We start from the raw sequence: 22,490 nt of genomic DNA, 5'->3' as shown, positions 1-22,490 counted from the left end.
TGTCTCCAGCATTAGCTGCCCCTGGTGTCAGTATGACACCCACATCCACAGAATTCTTTGGACCAATTGAAGAACTTGCTTGATGGACTTAGAGATTCACTCGGTGTGTCCCTGATCCATCCAACCATGATCCGACAACTCAGATGAATCTCCGGAAGAAGACTGTTTTGTTTTTGCTTCTTGGAACGGAGGACTTTGGTACTGTGGAAGTGCCTGGCATAGAAGATGGATCATCTCTGCCTGATTTCCTCAACACCAGTGCCCTCTGTGGTATCGGATCAGATGACGTTGCTACCGAGTGCTCAGTCTCTTTTGAACTGGAGCTTGGCACTGAGGCCCTTGGTCCACGTACCAAAGTCTTTTTGGAACCAGAAGGGCTCAGAGCTGAGCCAGGCATCTTGTAATGCCTTCGAAGCCTTGGATCTGGTAGATAAGGATTCTTGTAGAAGGAGGGCTTGGAGTCTGTTTTCCCTCTCTTTTCTGGCTCATGGGGTGAAAGAGCTACAAAAAGGAGCAATGCGAAGGAGAATGTCTGTCCCCCAAGCATTTTAGGCAGTGAGCACTGACCTCAGAATCTGGGAAGATTGGTAGACAATGTACAGCTCTTAAATCCATGATTTTTGATCTTCAGATCCGCCATAACAACTCTAATGCTAACTATACAAAACAACAGCCAGGCACTTATCCTAACTATCTAAAGGATCTTGATTCAGAGAAGGCTCAGGTACATGTGTGTCAGCAGTTGGAAGGAACTGAGGCAGTAACTGCCGGCACCCTATTTATTGCCGTGCCCTTAGAGCCTGATGGTGGGGCAGGGAGTGCACACAATTGGTTGACTAGGCAGTGCTAGTAGAAGGCTGATCAATGGCACCAGTTGGCACCTATCCCAAGAGTGAGAATATGCAGAGAAAACTCGAAGAACTAACACCAAAGTCACTTCTCCAGCACACCGCCCTCTTTTTAGGCTGCTTCCGTAGCTGAATCAGGCACTTTGACAGTCTTTCAGGAAAAAAAGTCATACTACTCCCTAGCTTCACTACAGGGGTGGGGGGGGGGGGGAAAGAGGTCTTATGTAAAGAGACGGGTATCAAGACTCTGAATGTGGCTAGATTCAGATTCAGCATAAAATTTTTACCTGTACGGATTCCAAGCCAAATTCTGTTCAGCTTCACACATGCATGCACTTTGGCTGATTTGCATGCATGAAGGAGAACATGCTTTGGCCCTTATGAGTCCTTGAACTAAAGGAAGGCCTGTGTGCCCAACTTCAAAGCTCACATATACACTCGCAAAACTCCTTTTTAAAGTACTGCTGAAGTTCCACTTCAATCATCCAGCCCATGTTTTTCACTTCAACTTTCGTTAACACACTTGGAAGGTGTTTTTCCACAAGCTAAGGGTCCGTTGGGTTCTAGTTGGAGCAGACAAAACCCATTAAAGTCCATCCAGATTTTTGTTTCTTTCAACTTCAGCATATTAGGTCAGGCTGGTAACCACATCAAAAGTGACTGTTTGCCTGCATTTCCCAGTATTGTTCTCTAGTGGGGCTGTCATTTGAATGTCATGTGAAAAGCCCATTCCATTAGAGGCACGTCAGTGACCATAGCTGGCCCCAGGATGGTTCCAGCTCACAAGATTTGTGGGGTAGCTGCATGGCACTCACCACATATTTTTTACTAAACATGATTGCCTAGGCAAATTCATCCTGGGTGTAATTCCAGTGAACTCTACAGAGTTACACCAAGGGTGAATTCATCCCTGCAACTGAAGGTTCTGCTCAGTGTGGAAAAAACTGATCTACAACGGCAATGGCTCTTTGATTGCGCGTGGTTGTCTTTGCTTGCACACAGTTCACTAAAATAAAAACAAAAGTTCTACTTACCCTGATCTCTGACAACATGTGTCAGTAAATGGTGCAGCGGAACCAGCACTGAAAGAGGTCTCACTGTAAGTGCAGACAAGACCAAACCACTCTGAACATCCTTTCAGACAAGGGAAATGTTTGCCTATTGGTTTTGTTATTTTAACCAAAATAATTTCTATTGCAATTAACAAAAATAAAGTCATGTGAACATTTCTATGGGTGTTAGATTAATTTATTTGTTTGCTTGTTTTCTGAAATATAAGCTGGGGTTCAAACTTGTCCTGACCGTGTTCCCTGTTGCTGCATTTAGGAGCTACTAGCAGTCAAAGTGGTAATAGTTTATTGGGCTATACTTGTGGGTAATTTCAGTATTTAATTTCTGGCCAATTCTTTTAATATTGCCAGATCCCCAGACAACAACAGGGAAGACATTTCAAAATGAGCACATGTACAAGCATGTCAGATATTTTGCCCACTCGGCACTAGGAAGCATCAGACTCACGATCTTGACCTACCTAGTCCATTTCTTTCTTTCATTACAATTTTTTCCCCTGTAAGACTATTTACACAGCTGAAGCTTTGCCATGATACAGCACATTGCATCCTGCTGCTATTTCAATTTCATTACAGCATAAACAGCAGTCTAAGTGAGATTAAAAACACCCATCTTTCCCTGATACTAACAGTCTTCAATTTATTTTTTAAAAAGCTATTAAAGTCTATTTTAAACAACAAAAGGCTGGCCACATGAGGAGAAAGACATGCAAACAGGTGTTGACAGTCGTCCTTGATATCTGCTTTGTAACAAGCAAAAAGAAATACTGCAGACTGCCCAGGCTTTCCCTCCCTGCCTCTCAGTGAGGCTTGGAAGCTAGCTTTTAGATCTGGCAGGTGTGCGGACGACATTCATTAGAACAGATATGACAATAAACAACACACCAGATCTTTGACACACAAAAATACACACTCTATAGGCTGGAGGCCGGTCATTCTTTCTGTGTCATTTCTAGCTTACATACATCTATCTTGAAACAGCCTCGTCTAGCCCCAGTACCCGAAAGAGAGGGACGGTCACAGAAAAACTCTGTGCACGGAAAGGAACCTCAAACAAGGGGAAGCACAAGCAGGGCTGAATACAGGAGCCAAATGTATGGTTCCCCACTCTACCAGCATGCATCCAGGCCCATCCCTTCTTGTAGTGGCTGCCCCATGTCAAGGCTCAACCTTCCTGGGCCCCATAATGTAATCACAGTCCCCATCACAGAACTTAAGTAGAGCCTGTGTGGCAACATTGTCACATCAGTCAGTCTGAGGGCTAGAGATGCAAACAGAACCACAGGCCAGTCTGTGTCCAGCAGCCCCAATAAAGAATCTTCTTTGCATTCGTTTTAACAGAGCCCAGTCTGCTCTACCTCGAGGGACACGACAAGCCCCACAAGCTGCCCACACCTTTGCTGGGTCTACAAAGACCAACTCCACCCAGCCCCTTGTTTTTAGAATAAAGGCTTTGCCCTGGTGAAGGCTACCCTCCAGTCCCTTCAACAATGCACCTTCTTGTTTTACCAAACCTCTCGACACCCCACTCCTTTCCTCTCCCAGTTTGCTTTCTTTGATCTCTGGAGCATGGGAAACATCCTTCAGCCATTCTGCTCTCAGACCCTCTGAACAGGCAGCAGAGAGGTCTCTGCACAGGGTGAAAGCATGTACCTTAACAACTTGGTGAGGGAAGGGGGCAGCTGGAGGAAAATGCACTGGCTACTCGCTCTCCCTCCCCTTTCCTAGTAAGGTCAGTGGAAACGCTAGGCAAATGGTATTTTTTTTTTATGAATTGGTCTCTTTATGTTCTCTTGCATTGCGCTGAGCACAGCCTGAGGACAGGTCTGATTCCTGTATAGAACTGTTTATCATGGGAATCAATAAGAAAGGGAACTTCTATTGCTTGTTTCCGTTTATAACATTTCCTTGCAGCCAGTCTCAGGAGCGGCACATTTAGCAATCCAGACAGGAAATATTACTGCTTAATTAGAAATGAAACAAACAGGGTATGCACGCATAGGTTAGCGGCTGGGTGCTGGGAGAATCGCCATTTGATTGTGCTGCTGAGGTAATTCTAACTGTCACATTCAGCTGTCAGAAGCGGGTAGCGGATATAGCCTTGGGGAATCTCCATAGGGAATGCAATACCTCGGATTAAAGCTAACTGGCCACAGTAGATCAATGCGGCTCCACAAGAAATACAGCTGCAAGCGCATTTATCCGAGTGAAAGTAACGAATCTCCAATAGTCAGACGTGCCAGCTGAGGGTGACGACCATTTTCATTGATGACGGATATTACCAAATCAGCCACTCGACAATGAAGTGCTCAGATTTTTTTCCACGAGGACCCTGATGTTTCTATCGCTGATAGGAGCCTCATGCACTCTCAGGAGTATTAAACTAATAAAGCATCTGCTGGAATACCCAGTGAGCCACAACTTAGTTTGAGAAATGTCTGTTATGGCGGAATGACACTTCTCTTGTTCGCTCTGTGCTGGCACAAAGAATCAGACTAGGTGCTACTGTACTATAAAATATTACTAACAGGGCTGGCAGAGGTCCCAACCAAGACCAGGGCCCCACCAGGGTAGGTGCTAAACAAACGTAGTAACATAGAAAACCCCAGTCCCAATCAGCTGAGCAGCTGTGCAATAGGTAACAACTTTCAGCTACTACCAACCTGGTCTGCATTCAAACTACAGAGACCCAAATGTGAAAAAGAGCTCTGCATGCCTTCACCCAGTCTGCTTGCCAGGCCAGTTTTCTAAGGTCAAAAGATACAACCTTCAGTAGTTTTACTGATTAAACCTCCCCAAATGGCATCAGCCTGACTCACGCCTACAAGATATTGCAGTCTAGTGGACAGAGCCCAAGACCGGGAGCCTAGAGTGGAATTCTATTCCCAGCCCTGCTGCTGACTCACTTGGGCCAAGTCATATGTGGCCTGAACCAACTCTCATTGAAGTCAACCGCAATCTTTCCACTGACTTCAATGGGAGCTGGAGCAAGCGTTATGCCTCTGGGCTTCAGTTTGCTCATCTGTCAAAAATTATCTCAGTTTATACAGGGTTTTCAGATCTACAGAGGGAAAGTATTAATGGGAAGCGCAAACTAGGGAAGTTGAGGGTGGTGGCGGCGAAGCAAGAGGAGCCCTGCATATGAATTGCATATTCCCTCCTTTCATCGCTGCGCTGTTTTATTGCCACGCAAAGTGGTTATTGCTGTATCGTACGAGGGGAATCGCGGGAAATCTTATTTTAAAGAGAGACATGACAGGAGAGGCACTTCATCTTATAGGGTGATTGAAATGTAATCCGAGTTCTGTTTATATACAAAGAACATGGAATATATTTCTTTGTTTAACATTTAAGCTGTACAATAGACTCATTGAGATGCCACATCTTGTTTCCAAAAGTGTCCCAAGGGAAAGTAGGCTGGGGAGTAGAGAGAATGAATCAGTCATACTTACTGCTCAAATACATAAAGCATAATCTGTTCTAGCAGACGGAATGCAAGGTACAAATAAAGGCCCAGATCTCCCAGAGTGCTCAATGCCTAGGACACACAGTCGAAGGGAACTTGTGGGATGATCAGCAACTCACAGGATCAGGCCTGCTGGTTGGTTATAGCAAATAAAAATATCCAGATCCATCTTAAACTCGGGTCACTCCCAAAAAACATCCACTGCAGATGGCATGCATGGTGCAGGCTGGAATCATCGGACTTGCAGCAGCTGCACCAACTCACCCTTCTCTTAGGCCACATTATAATTTGACCCAAGAGGTTGAAAGTGGCAGCCTAGATCCAGACTGCATCTCCCCCTCCCCGATTCCTGTGGTGGCAGCAATCAGCCATGCATTACACTGCTTGCCAGTCAACGACACACTGTTGACTCAAGGTGCCCTTTGAACACGGTCCTGATCCAAGGCTCTGGGACCTAAGGAGAAGTGCAATATGCAGCCGAAGCCCAGATCTACAGATACCATGCACTGAATGGATTGGGAACTCTCAAAACCCGATGGTTGGGCTGACCTGGCTGATCTAACAGTGCTGCCATGAACAGGAAGGAGTGCTACCTGGGCACTTTCGCTTCTGGTCCTGCAAGCTCGGAGGAAAATTTAAAATAATGACTTTTGTGGAGCTTCATTAAGACTCTGAAGGTCTCGTGGTTCATGCTTGGCTTAAGTGCTGGGGAAGGTGGGGGATGGGATAGTGCATGGAAAGGGTCTTATTTCAACCTGTCCCTAACAGACACAACCCCCAAAGTTAGGCATGGGTTCGGAGTTTGATGCATATGCAAGTCCCATCACAAAACCAGAGTGGAAGCCTGGAAGGAATTCAGCCCATCCCATGTTCTGCCTCAACAGGCCCCTCCACTCATCCCCATTTCCAACTCCTGGTTCATGCATGGTTCTGACACAGGCCCTGCTCGACACTAGGAAAGTTGCTACAAAAATTCCAACCAGTTTTAAAACCAGATGGAGCCATGGATCAGACCCGATCCAGGTCGCTGGAATCATTTTGAAGTAAACAAGTTATGGGAGATGCTGAGTACTTGGCACTTCGGGGTGGGAGGGGAAGCCACTTATTTATGTGCCGAAATACAGACTTCGGAACTCAACTCCAAGTTCCTATTTTTGCAAACTTTGGCCCCAATCTAGGGGTAACCTAATTTATCTAGGTATCAACTGGCTTTGTGAGCATGGGTTAAAAAAAAAAAAAGATTCTATATATTTGCCTCAATTTGCCCATGTGTTAGATGGGTATAAAAACACACACTATTTCACAGAGTCCTGGGAGTTTTAATTATCCAATGCTGTAAATCACCTCTAGTATCGCAGATGAAAAGTGCTACAGAAATGCAAATTACTACTACAAAAGGCCTTTAAAATGGCTTGTTTATCCAGATTCATATTATCTATCCCCATATGATGTATGAGCAGCATGTAAAATGATCTGTCGTGTTCACTTCCCCTGCTAGTATTGAGTGCAGCTCCATGCGTGCATTCATATAACTATCCAAGCCCTGCTATTGAAATGATCTTTATCAGCGTATAACTCATCTTACTTAAAAGAGATCACCCATGCCTCGTGCCCAACATTTTCCAGGTTCATACAAGACATGTAGTATAGGAAAGCGGAAATTTTAAGTGGCTGATTTACGCAGTAATATAATAGGATAAGTGTTTGGAGCTGAAGACCAACCTTAATCAGAACACTTGTCACATTTATACTTCAATTTTGAGGTATATTTTTTCACATTTGTTATGTTTTATGAACCAAAAGGTATATCTACATTACAGCGGGGAGCGTTCCTACCCTGGGTAGGCAGACACCTGCTCTTCTCCAGCTAGCACTTGAAAAATAGCAGCATGGACATTGCCACCCGGGCGGTGGCACAGGCTAGCTGCCTGAGTGCAAGCTTGTCCAACCACCTGGGTCAACTTCTATTTTTAGAGCGCTAGCTAGAGTAGAACGAGTGCATTTCTGTCTAGCCAGGCAGGGAGGCACACTACCAGCGGCACTATACACGTACCCAAAGATACAAAGGATCTGCCATACCAAATCACAGCCATGGTCCCACAAGTACGGATTCCATTAGCTGCTGGTTTCAGGGGAACCCAGAGTCAGCCTGTAAGTTACAGCTGATCACAGTCACCCCTTACTATATGGCCCCAAATTGATGAGCATTGTTTCCTCCCTCTGCTGTCCTCTGTATCATCCCGGGAGGACGAGGAGGGGAGAATTCCCCTGCTCCCAGCCTTTAACTGCTCTGCATTGTAGCTACCAGCTTTTTAGTGACAGAACAGACCCTCCATCCCTTCAGTATCCATCCAAGTCATTCCTTAAGAGGAAGTGTTGACTTCTACTAGCCTGAGCCAGGGGGGACCGGGATCAGGACTCCTGGATTCTATTCCCAGCTCCGCCGGTAAATCACATGCCCTTGCACAAGGGGCTTTATCTCTTCATGCCTCAGCTTCCCTACCAGTGAAATGGAGATAATACCTCTGGGGTGTTTTCGGCTTGAGTCATTAGTGTCTGCAAAGTGCTTGGAGAGCCTGGAGGCTGCTCTAGATAGAAAATATAAGTAGTAGTAGTAGTAGTAGTATTAACAAGCAAAATTTGTAACTTCCTTGCTCCAGTGAATAAAGTAAGGTCTAAGTTTTTATCAGTTTCTTTATTTAAACACACTTTCCCATGCTCCACTCTCTCTGTTGGTTACATGGCATAACTATGGTCTAACCTGGTTTCTTGAATTACATGGGTGTTTTATTATGTAACATTTACACTACAGTCACATGTAGAGGCATAGATAGGTCAAAGATTAAAGTGCTCTAGAAATCAAGGGGTATGCAGGAGAAACCAATTATACTAATTTGCTCTTTATTATTTATATTACATCTAAAAGACCCACAGATCAGTGCCCCATTGTGCTAGGTACTGTACAAACATAGTCCAGGTCCCAAAGAGCTTCCTATATAAATAGGAAAGCTAGATCAGGGTCAGAGAACAAAAGTATTAGTATCCCCAAAACAGAGCACATATAGATCAACTGATTCACTCCATGGCACAGCCAGAAACTGAACCAAGATGGCCTGACTCCCAGCCCAGCCCCTAACCACAAGAGCATCCTTTCCTGTCTCGATTTAGACCGAGTTGTGTTTTACCAAGGTAGCACTTGGCTATTTCAGTTTCTTTCAACTCACAGAGAGTAGTAACAAGTCACCTGCAATGTTGGGAGAAACCAGACTATTTAGGAAAATAAATGGACTTTTTTCCTTAGGCGATCAAAGCTTTAAATAAAACATCTAATTGTCATTCCATATTCATGAAGCGGGGTCTCAGTGACAGTACACCTGTTGGGGGATGTGCATGCTCTGTTTTCCAGTGGGAATAATTGGCGTTCTGAATAACAGACAATTTGTTTGTTAGCAACATGTTTCATCCTTTTTTAAAATACGAAAACATTCATATTTATGAACACCTCTGTCACTACCATATGTTGTGCTCTATCCCCATATATGAAACAAACTGCCTTTAATTTTTATAGCTATACAAAAAATGAGCAACATCTTAGTAGAACAATTAGATAAGAAAAAAAGATCATTTTCCCCCCATAGTACAAGTATTTACCAGGATCTTTTCCCCCATAAGAAATGTATTTAATGGAACATTTATTTAAATGTATTTGCAGACCTGCAGGGGCGCTGATAATAGACTAGGAGGCATTCTATTTACAATAAGTGAGTGGATTTAATGTTGTGTACAGTGTTGCCAGCCCCAAGCATTGAAAAATAAAAATAAAAATCATGAGTCAGGCTCCCAAAGTCATGAAATTAACTTAAAAATAATAAGCCTGAGTTTTTTTATTTGCCTTCTGCTTTTTGAGCTTAAGAGTGCACTGTCACATTTTCATACTTTTCTCTGTAATCATGAGAGCTAGAAACTTACTTTTTTTTTTTAATGAAATCTAACGTGTGTCACGTGACTCCATGGGCTTGAAAAAGCACCAAATATCACTAGACTCACACCAAGAGCAGGCAAAAATTGGCTGTAATGGTGGTGGGGTCAAGAGAAAGCAAGCACACATACCAGAGAGAGGGTATATTCACTGTCGCCCCCTACTGGGTGGAATCATAACTTGACATGAAGGTCAATCATTTTACCTAACTTTGTACAGTTATTTGAAGATGAGCCAATTTCACGGCCCATCTTCAAATAACTGTACAAACAGTAATGCTCACAACCGCACCCCGTTTCCTGCCATCCCCTGTGAGGAGGATGTTATTGCCATGTTCATTTTATAGATGGGAAAACAGAAATAGGCTCAGTGATTTTCCCAGGTCACCCAGAGAACTGGGCAGATCCACAAGCCGTTCTATCTCCCAGCATGAGAATTCTCAGGCCACCGATTCATGTCTTGATCTCACATACTCATGAGAACTGTAGATACCATATGTACACAAGTAGAAGGTACCACCACTTGTGGTTTCTAACAATCCTATGCTGTGGAGTTTCTTTTTCTGCTGTATAAGTAAAATCAATTCAGATTTAGAAGTATGCAGGGGTGTGACATGGGGAGAACTCACTGCCTGCAGTACTCTGGACAGAAAAGTCACTCTTTGGATTTAGTTGGAGCTGTCCTTTACATCTTTAGATAAAAAGGCTCCAGACCATAAACTGGAAAGTCACTGTATTCAATCCCATGGCCTCGTCGCTCTAGTGATTGCTGCATTCACAATCTGAATCAATTTAGGATCAGCCATTTCAAATCTGTCAGCTCTTATTAATGTAGCTCACACAGCCCTACCAAGCCAAGATAAAACAGCAATTTGATTAGCATGTGTGCGCGCATTGTGTGTATGCATAATATCCTATCCAAGTCTCATTGCTTTAGTAAAGATTAATAGATCACAGCAAGAACTTATGGGGGTGAGGGGAAGAGAAGACAGGTCCAATTCTCAAAGATTCTAATAACAAAGTGACACAGAGAATGCCAAGTAACAATAAAAATATGTGCTGGCTGCAAATGTATTAGCCTGATATATATAAAGTATTAAGATATAGATAGCGCCCCATATGCATATACCTCAGTAATATCCGTACTATGCACATACATACATATTAGTTTTCTCTTGCATATAGATTCTCCACAGAGCAAAATCTCAAGTCTGTTTCTGGAACATCACAAACCCATTTTCTATGGGGCAACTCCTGCTTTTACTACTATTAGCAGGAATACTTAACTTTCACCCACGAAAGCTTATGCTCCAATACTTCTGTTAGTCTATAAGGTGACACAGGACTCTGTCGCTTTTAACGAGGTATATATTCAAAGCGCCATACAGATATTACTTACTGGAAAAAGAGTTACGGTTTTCAAAAGGAAAACCTCAAGAGTGGGCAAAAAACACCCCATCCACAGAGTTTTTGATCAGCTAATGAAAATTTGTTCAAATGATTTAACGCTTTTAACTTGTGTTTCACCGCTAGAGTAGATTTGGGGATGGAGTTCATTGGACTCCAGAAAATTCTCTCTCCAGTCAGTGCAATTCAGTGAAGATCATATTGTATATGATACAAGCTTATCATCTGTAGCATTTATAAAGCCAAGCCTTTGACATTTAAACAAATCTTTTGGATTAGACTCTACCAAATTCCCAGGAGGGGACAATGGGAAACCATATGCATGTAGCATTGGCCGGCTGCCATAGTTAGACACAGAGCTTACGCACAGGAATGGGAGCTAGGACTGGGATTTGAGATATCTTTATTCTAGTCCTCATTCTGCCACTGACCTGCTAGGTGACGTTAGGCAAATCACTTCACCCTTCTGTGCCTCTTTTCCCCTTTGTAAAATGGTGCTAATGATACTTATTACCTGTCTGCAAAGTGCTTTGAGATCAGATAAAAAGCGCTACAGAAAAGCTAGGTACATGGAGTTGTTTTTCATTTCAGAGCTGCCCAAACCACCTCTTAACCTAAGGTGAGCAATGCAATGGCCAGGAGAGGATCTGGACCAATCATACATGGCAGATAAATAATTAATTGTGCGTCATTGTTTAATACAGAATATAAACAAAACAATCGAAGAGTTAACAGTTTAAGAAGCGAGATCACTGCAGCCAGCCCCACATTCCTAAATATTATTTTAAATTTGCAAAATGCCACCTCACTAAATAATCAAACTCTGCTGCTGCATCTCAGAAATTGCCACCTGCGGCTAATACTCCAATTTTAAACGCGTCCTCAAGTCAATCTTTGTAAATTCTGCATTAAATATTGATCCACCCTGGAGAGGTCTAATATGGTACGTTTAGCATAGATGTGTTAAATTCAAATAGGAATAAGTAAGCCTGGAAGCTCGTCTACATACAATCAGAAGTGAAAATGATCATGCTGGTGACAAATAAGTCTGCATCGGCCTAACTTCTTTCCCGTCCAGGTAAAGTGGAGGTAAGGAAGGGTTCTGTGATTTTGGTGGGTGGACTGGTCATTATACAAAGGAAGAGCTAAGTGGTCACTGTCTCAGGATCTCTCAGGCAATAGAGTGCATAGCCTCTGGGCCACAATTCAAACATCATTCAGACAGGCTGAGTACCTGTGTCAGTTGACATCAGAGTTCCAGAGGGCTTCACATGTGAATAAGGGAGCATCTGAACCTCATAATCTGAAGAGGCCTCAGAGTGCCTTGTTTCTCTTGTGGGACACAATATCTAGACCCTGCACCACCAATGTTACAATCAGAAATAACCCCTCCTCCCCTATTTGGAGAGATGGGGGTGAGAGAGAACTGTAGCAAGTATCAAATTCAAGCCCCTGCTTCCAAATCCATCTCTACAGGTTTATTTTCAAGCATGGATAGGCTATTTTCCAGAGAGGGTTCAGATGCACTTTTAGGGCTGAGATTTTGGCACCAGCAAACCCTTGCCCTGCTCACCCTCAAATCCTAATTCCAAGCCTCAGCCTGAATTTAGCCTGGATCCAAATGCAAATGCTACATCTTAATCCATCAGATGGTGAAAATAGTCTTTGAAATATTCTGGGGAGAGATGGAGAACCACAGAAAAAACAAACTTTCATGGAAATCAAATAAGAGGGCATCCTGCCATGGTAGCCTTCTTTGAAAATCCAGCCTGTCTGGTGCAATCTGATGCCTTTCAAAGACAACAGCCGTGGTTCTTCACAAGTACTTGAGAGCTGGGGATAGTTTCTGCTATGCAGGAAGAGCCATCCCTCCCATCTCAAGTCAAACTCTTTCACTATTAAGAACACATGAGGGGATGTTATTTGAAATACACGGTCACTTGAAAAGTTTTTTAAACCGTTCTCTTAAGCAATCACAAGAGAACCCCACTAACTGCTCTCACTGCAACAGTGAGAGTGGAGGGAAACCCCACTGGATTACAGCCTATATTCCAAACACTGAGGTAAATAACAACTCTCTTCCCCTTCCCAGCTCCCTTCCTCCCTGCATCCTGCCTCCCCAGCTCATTCTCTCTCCACCTCTCCCATTTCCATCCCTCCAGCATCTCTCCCTTCCTTTGCTCTCTACTGCCTTATGGTGATAAGGAAGGGGGATGGGTCCAAAGCAGCCCCTTATATATTTCCCTTCTCAATCCACATAGGGCAGGGGTGGGAGAAAGAGGGCTTCCAGGCCAGTCAATACACTAGCTCAGAGTCCTGCTCCTAGTCCCTACTCTGCCACCCAATATTCACACTCTGCACAGCCCCAGCAAATCTCCACACACACTGGGCTCTGCCCAAATAACAACTCCTCCTCCCCTTGGGTTCCATTGACTCACCCCTCCCTCCCCAGGTGCCATTTTCTTAGACCCCAAACCCTGCCCACATTTCATTTCTTCCTTCCCCTCATGCAGTCCCTTACTTACCCAGCATGATTCTCCAAACTCTAGGGAAGCCAGGGCCTCCAGGCCAGCTCCTCTCTGCAGTGCTGAGTTCAGTGATCCCCAAAGTAGGCCATATGGCTGCCTTACACCCTCCCACTTGAGTTAGGGGCAGAGAATTAGCTAGAAGCTGGTTCCCTGCCTGCTTCAAGCCAGCTACACACACAGCTGCAGCCACCTGCCTTGATGTGCACATGTGTAGTGCATTGCCCCAGCCATTAGAGCAGCCCCAGTTAAAGGAATCCCTGTTTAGCTGCACTGTCCAGTTTATTTTTGGTCACACACACCCCGCCCCGAATTTTACATGGCAGCCCCCACAGTCAATTTGAAGACATCTTAACTCCCCCTGAAGCCCCTCCTGATCAGAATACTGATTCCTGGTGCATTTAGAGCAACAGAAATGAGAAGGCTGAAGGTGAATTAGAAAAATGCCCATTGTTTTTCCATCTTGTGAAATTTAATTGTTTTTTCTAAAGTAATAATGATGATGATGAAAACACTGTACAGGGGCTGGAACAGACGGGGGTCACTACAGGCAAATGGAGAAAATTAATATGTACTTATTATACTGCCTCATTATACTCTTCGTTCCTTACCAAATCCAGAGGGAAAAAATAAAGCAGAAACCTACCAGGCCAGAGGGCAAAAGCAGTGACAAACATTGGGCCTGATCCTGCAGTGTAATGGATGAGGGTGGAGACGTATACTCTCACAGACCCCACTGACTTCAGCATAGGGGTCTGCCTGCATGCCCCATATTGCAGGGTTACGGCTGAGGCCAGCAAACAGCTCCCTCCATTGTGCATCTCATTGTCAGTCTTTGGTTTCAGGGACTTTACAAGATAGCACCAAATTTTTTTCCCCAATTCAGGACAATATTTTCCTGCTGTTATCCTGTGAGTCAGCCCACATTGGTACAACACAAATCTAAATAGAAAATGCGTATGTGCAGGTTGGAAACACCTAGACTTCCTAGAAACATCGGCTTGAATCCACGCACTCTGACTCAGCCCTTCATCCTTCTGAGGTACATAACCTCAGATCCATACATTTTACAATGTGAGATGTGAGGGACTTTTTCCTAAGACCTAAAAACCAAAGCCTTTGCAGAGAGATTAATGATCCTATGGCAATTTCTGTTACAGGAAGGGTTTCAGCTGGTGGCTTTGGCTAAAATTTCCCCTCCACACACTGTTGTGCAGTGCACTGACTACCACACTACACCCCAGATGTGGCTGCATTTTACTGTTACTGTATGTATTTATGCCCTGATCTTGCCCTGGGATGTGTGCAGAGGTCCCCACTAACTTCAGTGGGACTCTGTACAGGTACAGGGATCTGTCCACATGAATTCACTTATAGGATTGGAGACACAGTTTGCAACGTTGTTTGAAATTCTCCACGATGAAAGGAGACATAATTAATATAGGTTGTTTTATATGAGTAAGGAAAAGGATCTGATGAAGAGATAGGGCAAAAACATGGTCATTTGGGGTTTGTTAATCAATTCCCAGAGTCGGTTGTGATCTGGAAAGGAAGGGTTTCCATTATATCTAAACCCACAAAGTTTGAGGCAGACAGTTCAGACAGCTTAAAGTCTGATTCACCTGTAACTATTAAAACTACAGGAAAAATGGGCCTAAGTCAGAACTCTTGATTAAATCCCCCTCAAACTTTGGAAGAGTTTGGATTCAGACCTGGATGTTGTAGCTAACACACATATAGCTATATGCATACCAGATATTTTATTTTACAGTACCATAAAATTTCCTGTCTATAGAGCCTTCCATTTAGGGATTGTGAGGCTTAACTGAGTCTCACAACACCCCATGAAGGGGTGTGTTTTACATATGGGGAAATTGAGGCACAGAGAAGTTAAGTAACTTATCCAAGGTCATGCAGTACCAGAACCAGAATCCAGATCCTCAGACTCCCAAATCTATTCTTCAACTACAAGATTCCCTTTCCCCTCCATTAATAATAAGAAAATGTGAACTCAGACCCTTTCTTTACATAAAAGGGTACTGGAGACGTGATGATAAATTCTGGAAATAAGGTTTTTTATTTTATAGGATACTTGGATCTAACTAGATTTGTCCAATATCCCATAAAATGAGACCAGCAAATATTTTCCCTTTCCCCCACAGTCCATATGGCTTTTGCCATTTGTTTGTGCGTCACTGATTCCTAGCAGAGAGCGAGCTGAAGGTCACCAGGGTGAATTCCCTTTGCTGCAACACATTTTTGTGAGATGGAATCAATATCCATAAGATCATCATCAGCACCATTCACACTGACCTGGGGGGAGAGCATGGAAAGGAATGGAGCCTGCGCAGAGTCAAAGGGAAAAAAAACTTTAGAGAGAAATAGTGTTACCAAAAAAAAATCACCATCTGTGATCTGTTCCATTGCTGCTGCTGCCTTTTTAAATTTTCTTTTTCTATTTATTCTGGAATTGAGGGGGAAAATGAGCAACACTGGAGTTATTTTTGTATGTTTTATATGCTATTATGGGAAACTCAGAGGAAGAGACTGGGGCCAGACAATGTCGTCTGAGACAACAAGAAGGAATAACGTATAGGAGGATGGAAGGGAAATCAGAGCTGGGGAAAAGAGGTTACTTCCTGTACTAGCACCAAAGCCCCCCTTGTTCTATAGGGTTAAATTCTCTCCTCCTCTACATGCATGTGTCACTGAACTCAATAATGCAGTGTCAGTTGCTGCATTACAGAGATGAGGCACGGGTAACTGGGAGTAAAAGGCACGCTCCAGAGCCCAATGTAGTCACTGGGAGTATGTCTGTTGAGGTCAGTAGGCTTTAAATTAGGCCCCACGTGACTCTACACACACATCACCTCCAAAGGGGTGGATCTGAGGACACAGATCACTCCTGTTTTGTGATGTCAGCAGAACACTAAATGTATAAGGCCTGATCCTTTCAGGTTCCAAATGCCCCCAACTCTCATTAGCAGCAGTGGCAGAAATGGGAAAGGGCGCAGAGAAGGGCAACAAAATAAAGTAAAGGACAGTCTTCTGTCTGAGGAGAGAGTGAAAAGATCAGGACAATTTAGTTTAGACAGCAAACGAAGAAGTGGTATATAAAATCATGAATGGTATAAAGACCCTCTTTTTATAGCTTGGTTTCCAAATAGCGAGGGTTTTGGCATAACTGCTCAGCTCTTACACTTAGTATTCAAAGATCAGTCTTGCTTGTGAGTCCAGAGCAGTTCTCAGGTACGACACTATTATTTTTGCCCTTTGTCGTTCAGGATTTATATACCTAGACATTTTTTCTCCAAAGCCTCCTCTCTAGATCAGCACATTTCTCCCGCAGTTCTTTCTCCCTCGGCAGCAAGAATGTGAGTACTTTGTTCCGTACTATGCCTCTGTCTTCTTCTTCCCTCAGCCGCTGCTCCACGTGGTTGCTTCTGGTTTCAAGTTTTGTTACCACGTCCATCATGTAGCTGAGGGTGCCCTCTATTTTACAGATCATCTTTGTCACCTCTTGCTTGAAATCCTTCATGTCCCTCTGTACGTTTTTCAGTTCTTGCCGCAGTTTTTCCACGTCTGATGCATGTTGGCTGCACATGGCCGATGCCAGTGTCGAGAGGAGGCATCTGGCTTGAGGATTATTTGTCTCCACTTTTTTACTCGTCAGCATGTCCAGGGTCATCGGAATAGTCTCTTCTTTACACAGTGCCATTGTGCTCGTCTCCAAGAACGATTGGATCTGGTTTGCCATCTGAAGTAGCAGGGTGAAAAGCAGTTGTGAGTCAGTGGTACCAGGAGCGAGTCGCTCAAGCTGATGTGTCCTCCATCACATTCCCAGAAGTCCTCCTGTCAGGGCAATGATGAAGGACAGGTGGACCAAGGCATGGGATTGTGACCTCAGCCAACTGTAACACTGGTGGCATTAGTTCATTTACATACTGCAGGCCTGTTGAGCAAAACACTGTTAAACTGGGAGCCAGAGTCTGGTGTCAGACATGTACACTGGTTTAAATCTAAATGAGTGGAGTTATTCTTGACTGTGCGCAAATCAGAATCCTGCCTTGTTTCTTTAAAGCACCATATGATGCTAGATATACATTATCAGAGAATCACAGAAGTTACAGGCAGAACACACCTATTAGATCCTGCAGGCTACCTCCCCACTAGGACAGGATTGTTCTCTAGTCTATAGCACCTTTTCTAGTATTTTGTCCAGTTTAGTTTTAAAACACCCAAGCAACAGGGTTTCCACTGCTTCCCTAAGGACTATTTCACAGCCTAATACAGCTCACTGCCAGAAATTTCCTGATACTGAGTCTAAATGTTCTTTTCTTAGTTTCATCCCATTAGGCCTAGTTATACCCCAGTGTATCACACTAAGCTATTCCTCTGTCTCATTGGTGGCAGGAATAATAATAATGCTGAATTTTGCTTCTGCTTGAAAAGTCTAATCCCACAGCGATCCTCATTAAATTTAGCCCTCTTGTTACCGCATGGCTCTGAAATACATTAGAACCTCGATTTTGCATAAGACTTGGGTGACACCAAAAGCTTTGGTAAGCTCAAGAGAAGGTACAGTAACCTAATCTCAGATGAAGGGGACAAAAAGGCATTTGGGAATGAAATAGCGTTTTCTCAAATCAGAGTTCATAAAATAGGGGTTTCACCTGTCATAACCCTCTGAGAACATACGCATCATGGACGAGAACATAATAACAATGCCTAGCCATTCGCGTTTTTAAAACCCAGTGCCAACAGCAACTAAATGAAGTCCCTAGTTCTGCAAAGGGATCTGCACAGGCCATGGGAACAACAGACTGGATTAGACCTGAGACCTATCTACTCATTAGCCTATCTCTAATAGTGGCCAGTACCAAACACTTCAGTAGGCAGTTGTCCGGTAATCTGCCCTCCCCCCCCACCCCCCCACATTAGGACTCATCCTGAGCCACCCTAAGGGTCAACCCTTATTCCTCCTTGACCTCCTATTGTTGTCAGCGAGACTCCATATGGGAGCAAAGCTCCTCTTGTATGGACCGGGACCTAGAAGAAAGTTCTGATTACATCAGCATCATGAAATACAATAATGGTATTAACAACACAGAGCTTTTACAGGGCCTGATCCAAAGCTCACTGAAGTCTCTGAAAAGATTCCCGTTGATTTCAACAGGCTTTGGAGTAGGCCCATATATGGCACTCTACATCTTCAAAGTCCTCAGCAAAGAGTAACTAATATTCTTTTTAATGATTAGTTTCATACGACAGGATTTGTGGGGGTTCATTTGGCACTGAAACAACTTTAACTATTTGTAAACCATGTGGGTTTTTGGTTTTGGCTTATTAAGATCCTAAATATAGTTCTCTGGTGACATCAGTGCCGAGAGAGCACTTTTTTTTCTCCATAGATCAAAGGTGGACTTTTGTTCTCTACATTGGGAAAAGCGATGTAGCTCTGTCTGTTTAATTTCATTTTGATTGATCCTTCAACACTCTAAGGGGAACGTGAAGGTAGAACTCATGGCCTGGAAAACACAACTGTGCAATCAAACTTTAAAAATACACTTTCACTCCTCCTAGAAAATATCTCGGGCATGGTCCTTGTTTTGATCAAGAGGGGGAAAAGGAGGGTATTGAAAGAATCTTAAGTAGGAAGAGCCAAATATAGTTAGTGGAGGAAAGGGGAAGGCCCAAGATGCCTTTCTTCCAGATAAAACCTCGAGCACATTCAAGTAACCTCATTTGTGCCTGCACTCACTGCTTTGGTCAAAGAACTTTAAGAGGCTATAACCCCATACACTGTTTGTTTCCATGAAAATGATGACCGCACATGGCTAAGTAATTAAAGCTGCAGTATCATATTAGGGCTCCAGGGTTTACCATCGTCTGATGAAGGACCAGGTTGCTTTCAAACCCAAAAACAACAACAAAACAAAATAATTTCTATCCTTCTACCAGAGAAACACCCTGGAAAGCATGTGAACTGTACAAGCATTCAATGTGTGTTCAGGGCAAAGAAAAGAAATGCCACTTGGTACAGACAGTACTTCTGCGTGGTGTGTTTGGGGTTCAATAGTTCCTGCCGGCCCCCCACACCCTTACAAATGTAAAAAGTAATAATAACAACCATGACATTCCCGGGGTCTGTCTATTCATTCCCACTGACTGCAGGGGCACCTGCTGGTAAGTGAAGAAAGTGCACAGTCTTCATTCTCTTTGGGGGATATAAATAATAATTAATAAAAAGGGGAACATATTTATAATACCCACCATGTTCACAGGGATGTTGTGTGGAATTTATGAATGAATGTAAAGTGCTTAGAGTGCCTTGGATGGAAGGGCTACAATGGAAGAGAATGGAGGAAGAATGGTCTTGTGGTTAAGTGAATAATTGTGAGTCTGGAGATGTAGGTTCTCTTTGCATCTCTGCCACAGATTTCCTGTGCGATCTTGGGCAAGTAATTGAATCTCCCTGCCTCAGTTTCCCCTCCTAAAATAGGGATACTACTTCCCCACTTCACAGGGTGTAAGAATAATTTCAATAGCATTTAGGAGGGGTTCAGATATTATGGCTTTTCTAAATGCCACAAAAATGCCTATAAAGCGTGCACAGTGTTGTTACAAAACCAACACACAACAACTCCGGCACATCTGCTGTGTGAATGGGGAAATGCTAGATTCTCCAACACAACTCCACACTCTCCCACAGGATTTTCAAGGAATCAAAAATGAACATAAAAATGTATCATCATTTATATTTGGCTTCATTGCAAGATCACCCCTGCTTCATTACTCCCTGCCTAGAGGAGTAGGAGTAGATGCTGATATGGATATTTTTATACAGAAGAGAGAGACATAGGGAAGTCAATCTAGAGGTTAGTGAAAATGAATGGGCGTCAGGATGTCTGGTTCTACTTCCATCTCTGCCACTGACTCATGTGACATTGAACAAGTCATTTCATTCCAATGTGCCTCAGTTTATACATCTGTAAAATAGGAATACCTACCTCCAACAGGTGATTTCAGGCTTTTCTAAAGTACTTTGAGAACCTTGGTTGAAAGATGAACATTGACTTCAATAAAGTTATCCCTTATTAACATCACGTAAGTCAGAGGAGAATCAGATTCATACTCAGGATTACCAACATCCTCAGTTCTCCAAGTATCCATGGAGACCCAAGCACTTTGAACATTATCAGATACACTAGTTGGGTGAAGAAGAATTCACAGAACAGGATCACATATATATAACATGATCTGATATGTGATATATGGAGGAGAGGGGGAATGTTAGTTAGTTCTGGAGAAAGGGGTAAACAGTGAGGTGGCAAAGTTTGCAGATGATACTAAACTGCTAAAGATAGTTAAGTCCAAAGCAGACTGTGAAGAACTTCAAAAAGATCTCACAAAACTAAGTGATTGGGCAACAAAATGGCAAATGAAATTTAATGTGGATAAATGTAAAGTAATGCACATTGGAAAAAAAACCCCAACTATACATACAATATGATGGGGGCTAATTTAGCTACAACAAGTCAGGAAAAAGATCTTGGAGTAATCGTGGATAGTTCTCTGAAAATGTCCACGCAGTGTGCAGAGGCGGTCAAAAAAGCAAACAGGATGTTAGGAATCATTAAAAAGGGGATAGAGAATAAGACTGAGAATATATTATTGCCCTTATATAAATCGATGGTACGCCCTCATCTTGAATACTGCGTACAGATGTGGTCTCCTCATCTCAAAAAAGATATACTGGCACTAGGAAAGGTTCAGAAAAGGGCAACTAAAATGATTAAGGGTTTGGAACGGGTCCCATATGAGGAGAGATTAAAGAGGCTAGGACTCTTCAGCTTGGAAAAGAGGAGACTAAGGGGGGATATGACAGAGGTATATAAAATCATGAGTGATGTGGAGAAAGTGGATAAGGAAAAGCTATTTACTTATTCCCATAATACAAGAACTAGGGGTCATCAAATGAAATTAATAGGCAGCAGGTTTAAAACAAATAAAAGGAAGTTCTTCTTCACGCAGCGCACAGTCAACTTGTGGAACTCCTTACCTGAGAAGGTTGTGAAGGCTAGGACTATAACAGAGTTTAAAAGAGAACTGGATAAATTCATGGTGGTTAAGTCCATTAATGGCTATTAGCCAGGACGGGTAAGGAATGGTTTCCCTAGCCTCTGTCTGTTAGAGGATGGAGATGGATGGCAGGAGAGAGATCACTTGATCATTGCCTGTTAGGTTCACTCCCTCTGGGGCACCTGGCATTGGCCACTGTCGGTAGACAGGATACTGGGCTAGATGGACCTTTGGTCTGACCCGGTACAGCCTTTCTTATGTTCTTAAAGGATCTAATGTATATGGGAAGCAAGAGTACCAAAAGGGGAGGTAATTTTGACACAACCATCTCTACTAAGGTCACTGGAGAGTTCATTGAACCTTTCTGAAAAGCATATTTCTTAATTTTGAGTTTATAATCAAACTAGGAAAGTTTCATATGGGTTGAGGGCTTGGCTACATATATTTCACATGCCTCTATTAGAGGTACTTCCAGCCCTACGTTTCTATGATGGAGTTCCAATAAAAATACAGTTGGTGGGAAACACTCCCTTTTATTTTTTAAACCCCCAAATACTGTATATATGCCTAGAATAATATGAAACTCATGCATAATACCCAGATTCAAACCCCATTTCCTAACCACTCACATAAAATTTTCATTACAGATTACTGCCCTGTAGTGGAACAGAGGGCAGCTTTATTAGAAGACACAGCACAGCAGTCTAGCAACAGAAGAATGTGCCAGTTGACAGTTACAGATATTCCTCTGTGAGATATGGCAGAATGGTGGAAATGAAACAGATTATATAAAAAATGTAATTCAGAGCAATTTCTAGTAAAGAGTCAAAGAACCATATAATTCAACATTTATATAGACAAGGCTTCAAGGGAACTCTTAAAAAAGAAACTGGAGGTAATGTTAAGAAACTCTGGCTTGATTTTTTTTTTTTAATCAGTACACTGGTTTGTACCATTTATACCCTCCAGCAAAACAGTGCAGGAAATGTCCCCAGCTTTTATTGCCCTTGTTTGATTGCTGTTGCTTACTTCCCCCCCGCCCCCCTCCGATTTTGCTTTTGTGTTGCACTTCTCTCGTGCATGAGGGCAGATGACACATTTTGTAATTACTCTT

General features: G+C 43.1%; 1 protein-coding gene across 6 annotated transcripts in view; it reads right to left on the bottom strand.

Moving 5' to 3' along the window:
- Nucleotides 1–22,490, bottom strand: part of LOC103307538 (uncharacterized) — a 120,774-nt gene that overhangs the window by 57,250 nt on the left and 41,034 nt on the right. Inside the window, exon 1 of one of the 6 annotated variants that reach the window (XM_065572799.1) lies at nt 13,295–22,386. The exons of 3 other annotated variants lie outside the window; for them this stretch is intronic. In XM_065572799.1, coding sequence (XP_065428871.1) covers nt 13,295–13,505 — 211 coding nt within the window. In that variant the 5' untranslated portion in view covers nt 13,506–22,386. Of the gene's footprint in view, nt 1–13,294; nt 22,387–22,490 lie in introns of those variants that run through there. 2 more of the 6 variants (XM_065572798.1, XM_065572800.1) reach the window with 2 other exon arrangements.

This window comes from Chrysemys picta, chromosome 19 (genome assembly GCF_011386835.1).
Source record: "Chrysemys picta bellii isolate R12L10 chromosome 19, ASM1138683v2, whole genome shotgun sequence".
Taxonomy (NCBI): Eukaryota; Metazoa; Chordata; order Testudines; family Emydidae; genus Chrysemys; species Chrysemys picta.
The sequence above is the reverse complement of the archived record's forward strand: the minus strand, read 5'-3'. Positions and strand labels throughout refer to the sequence as shown.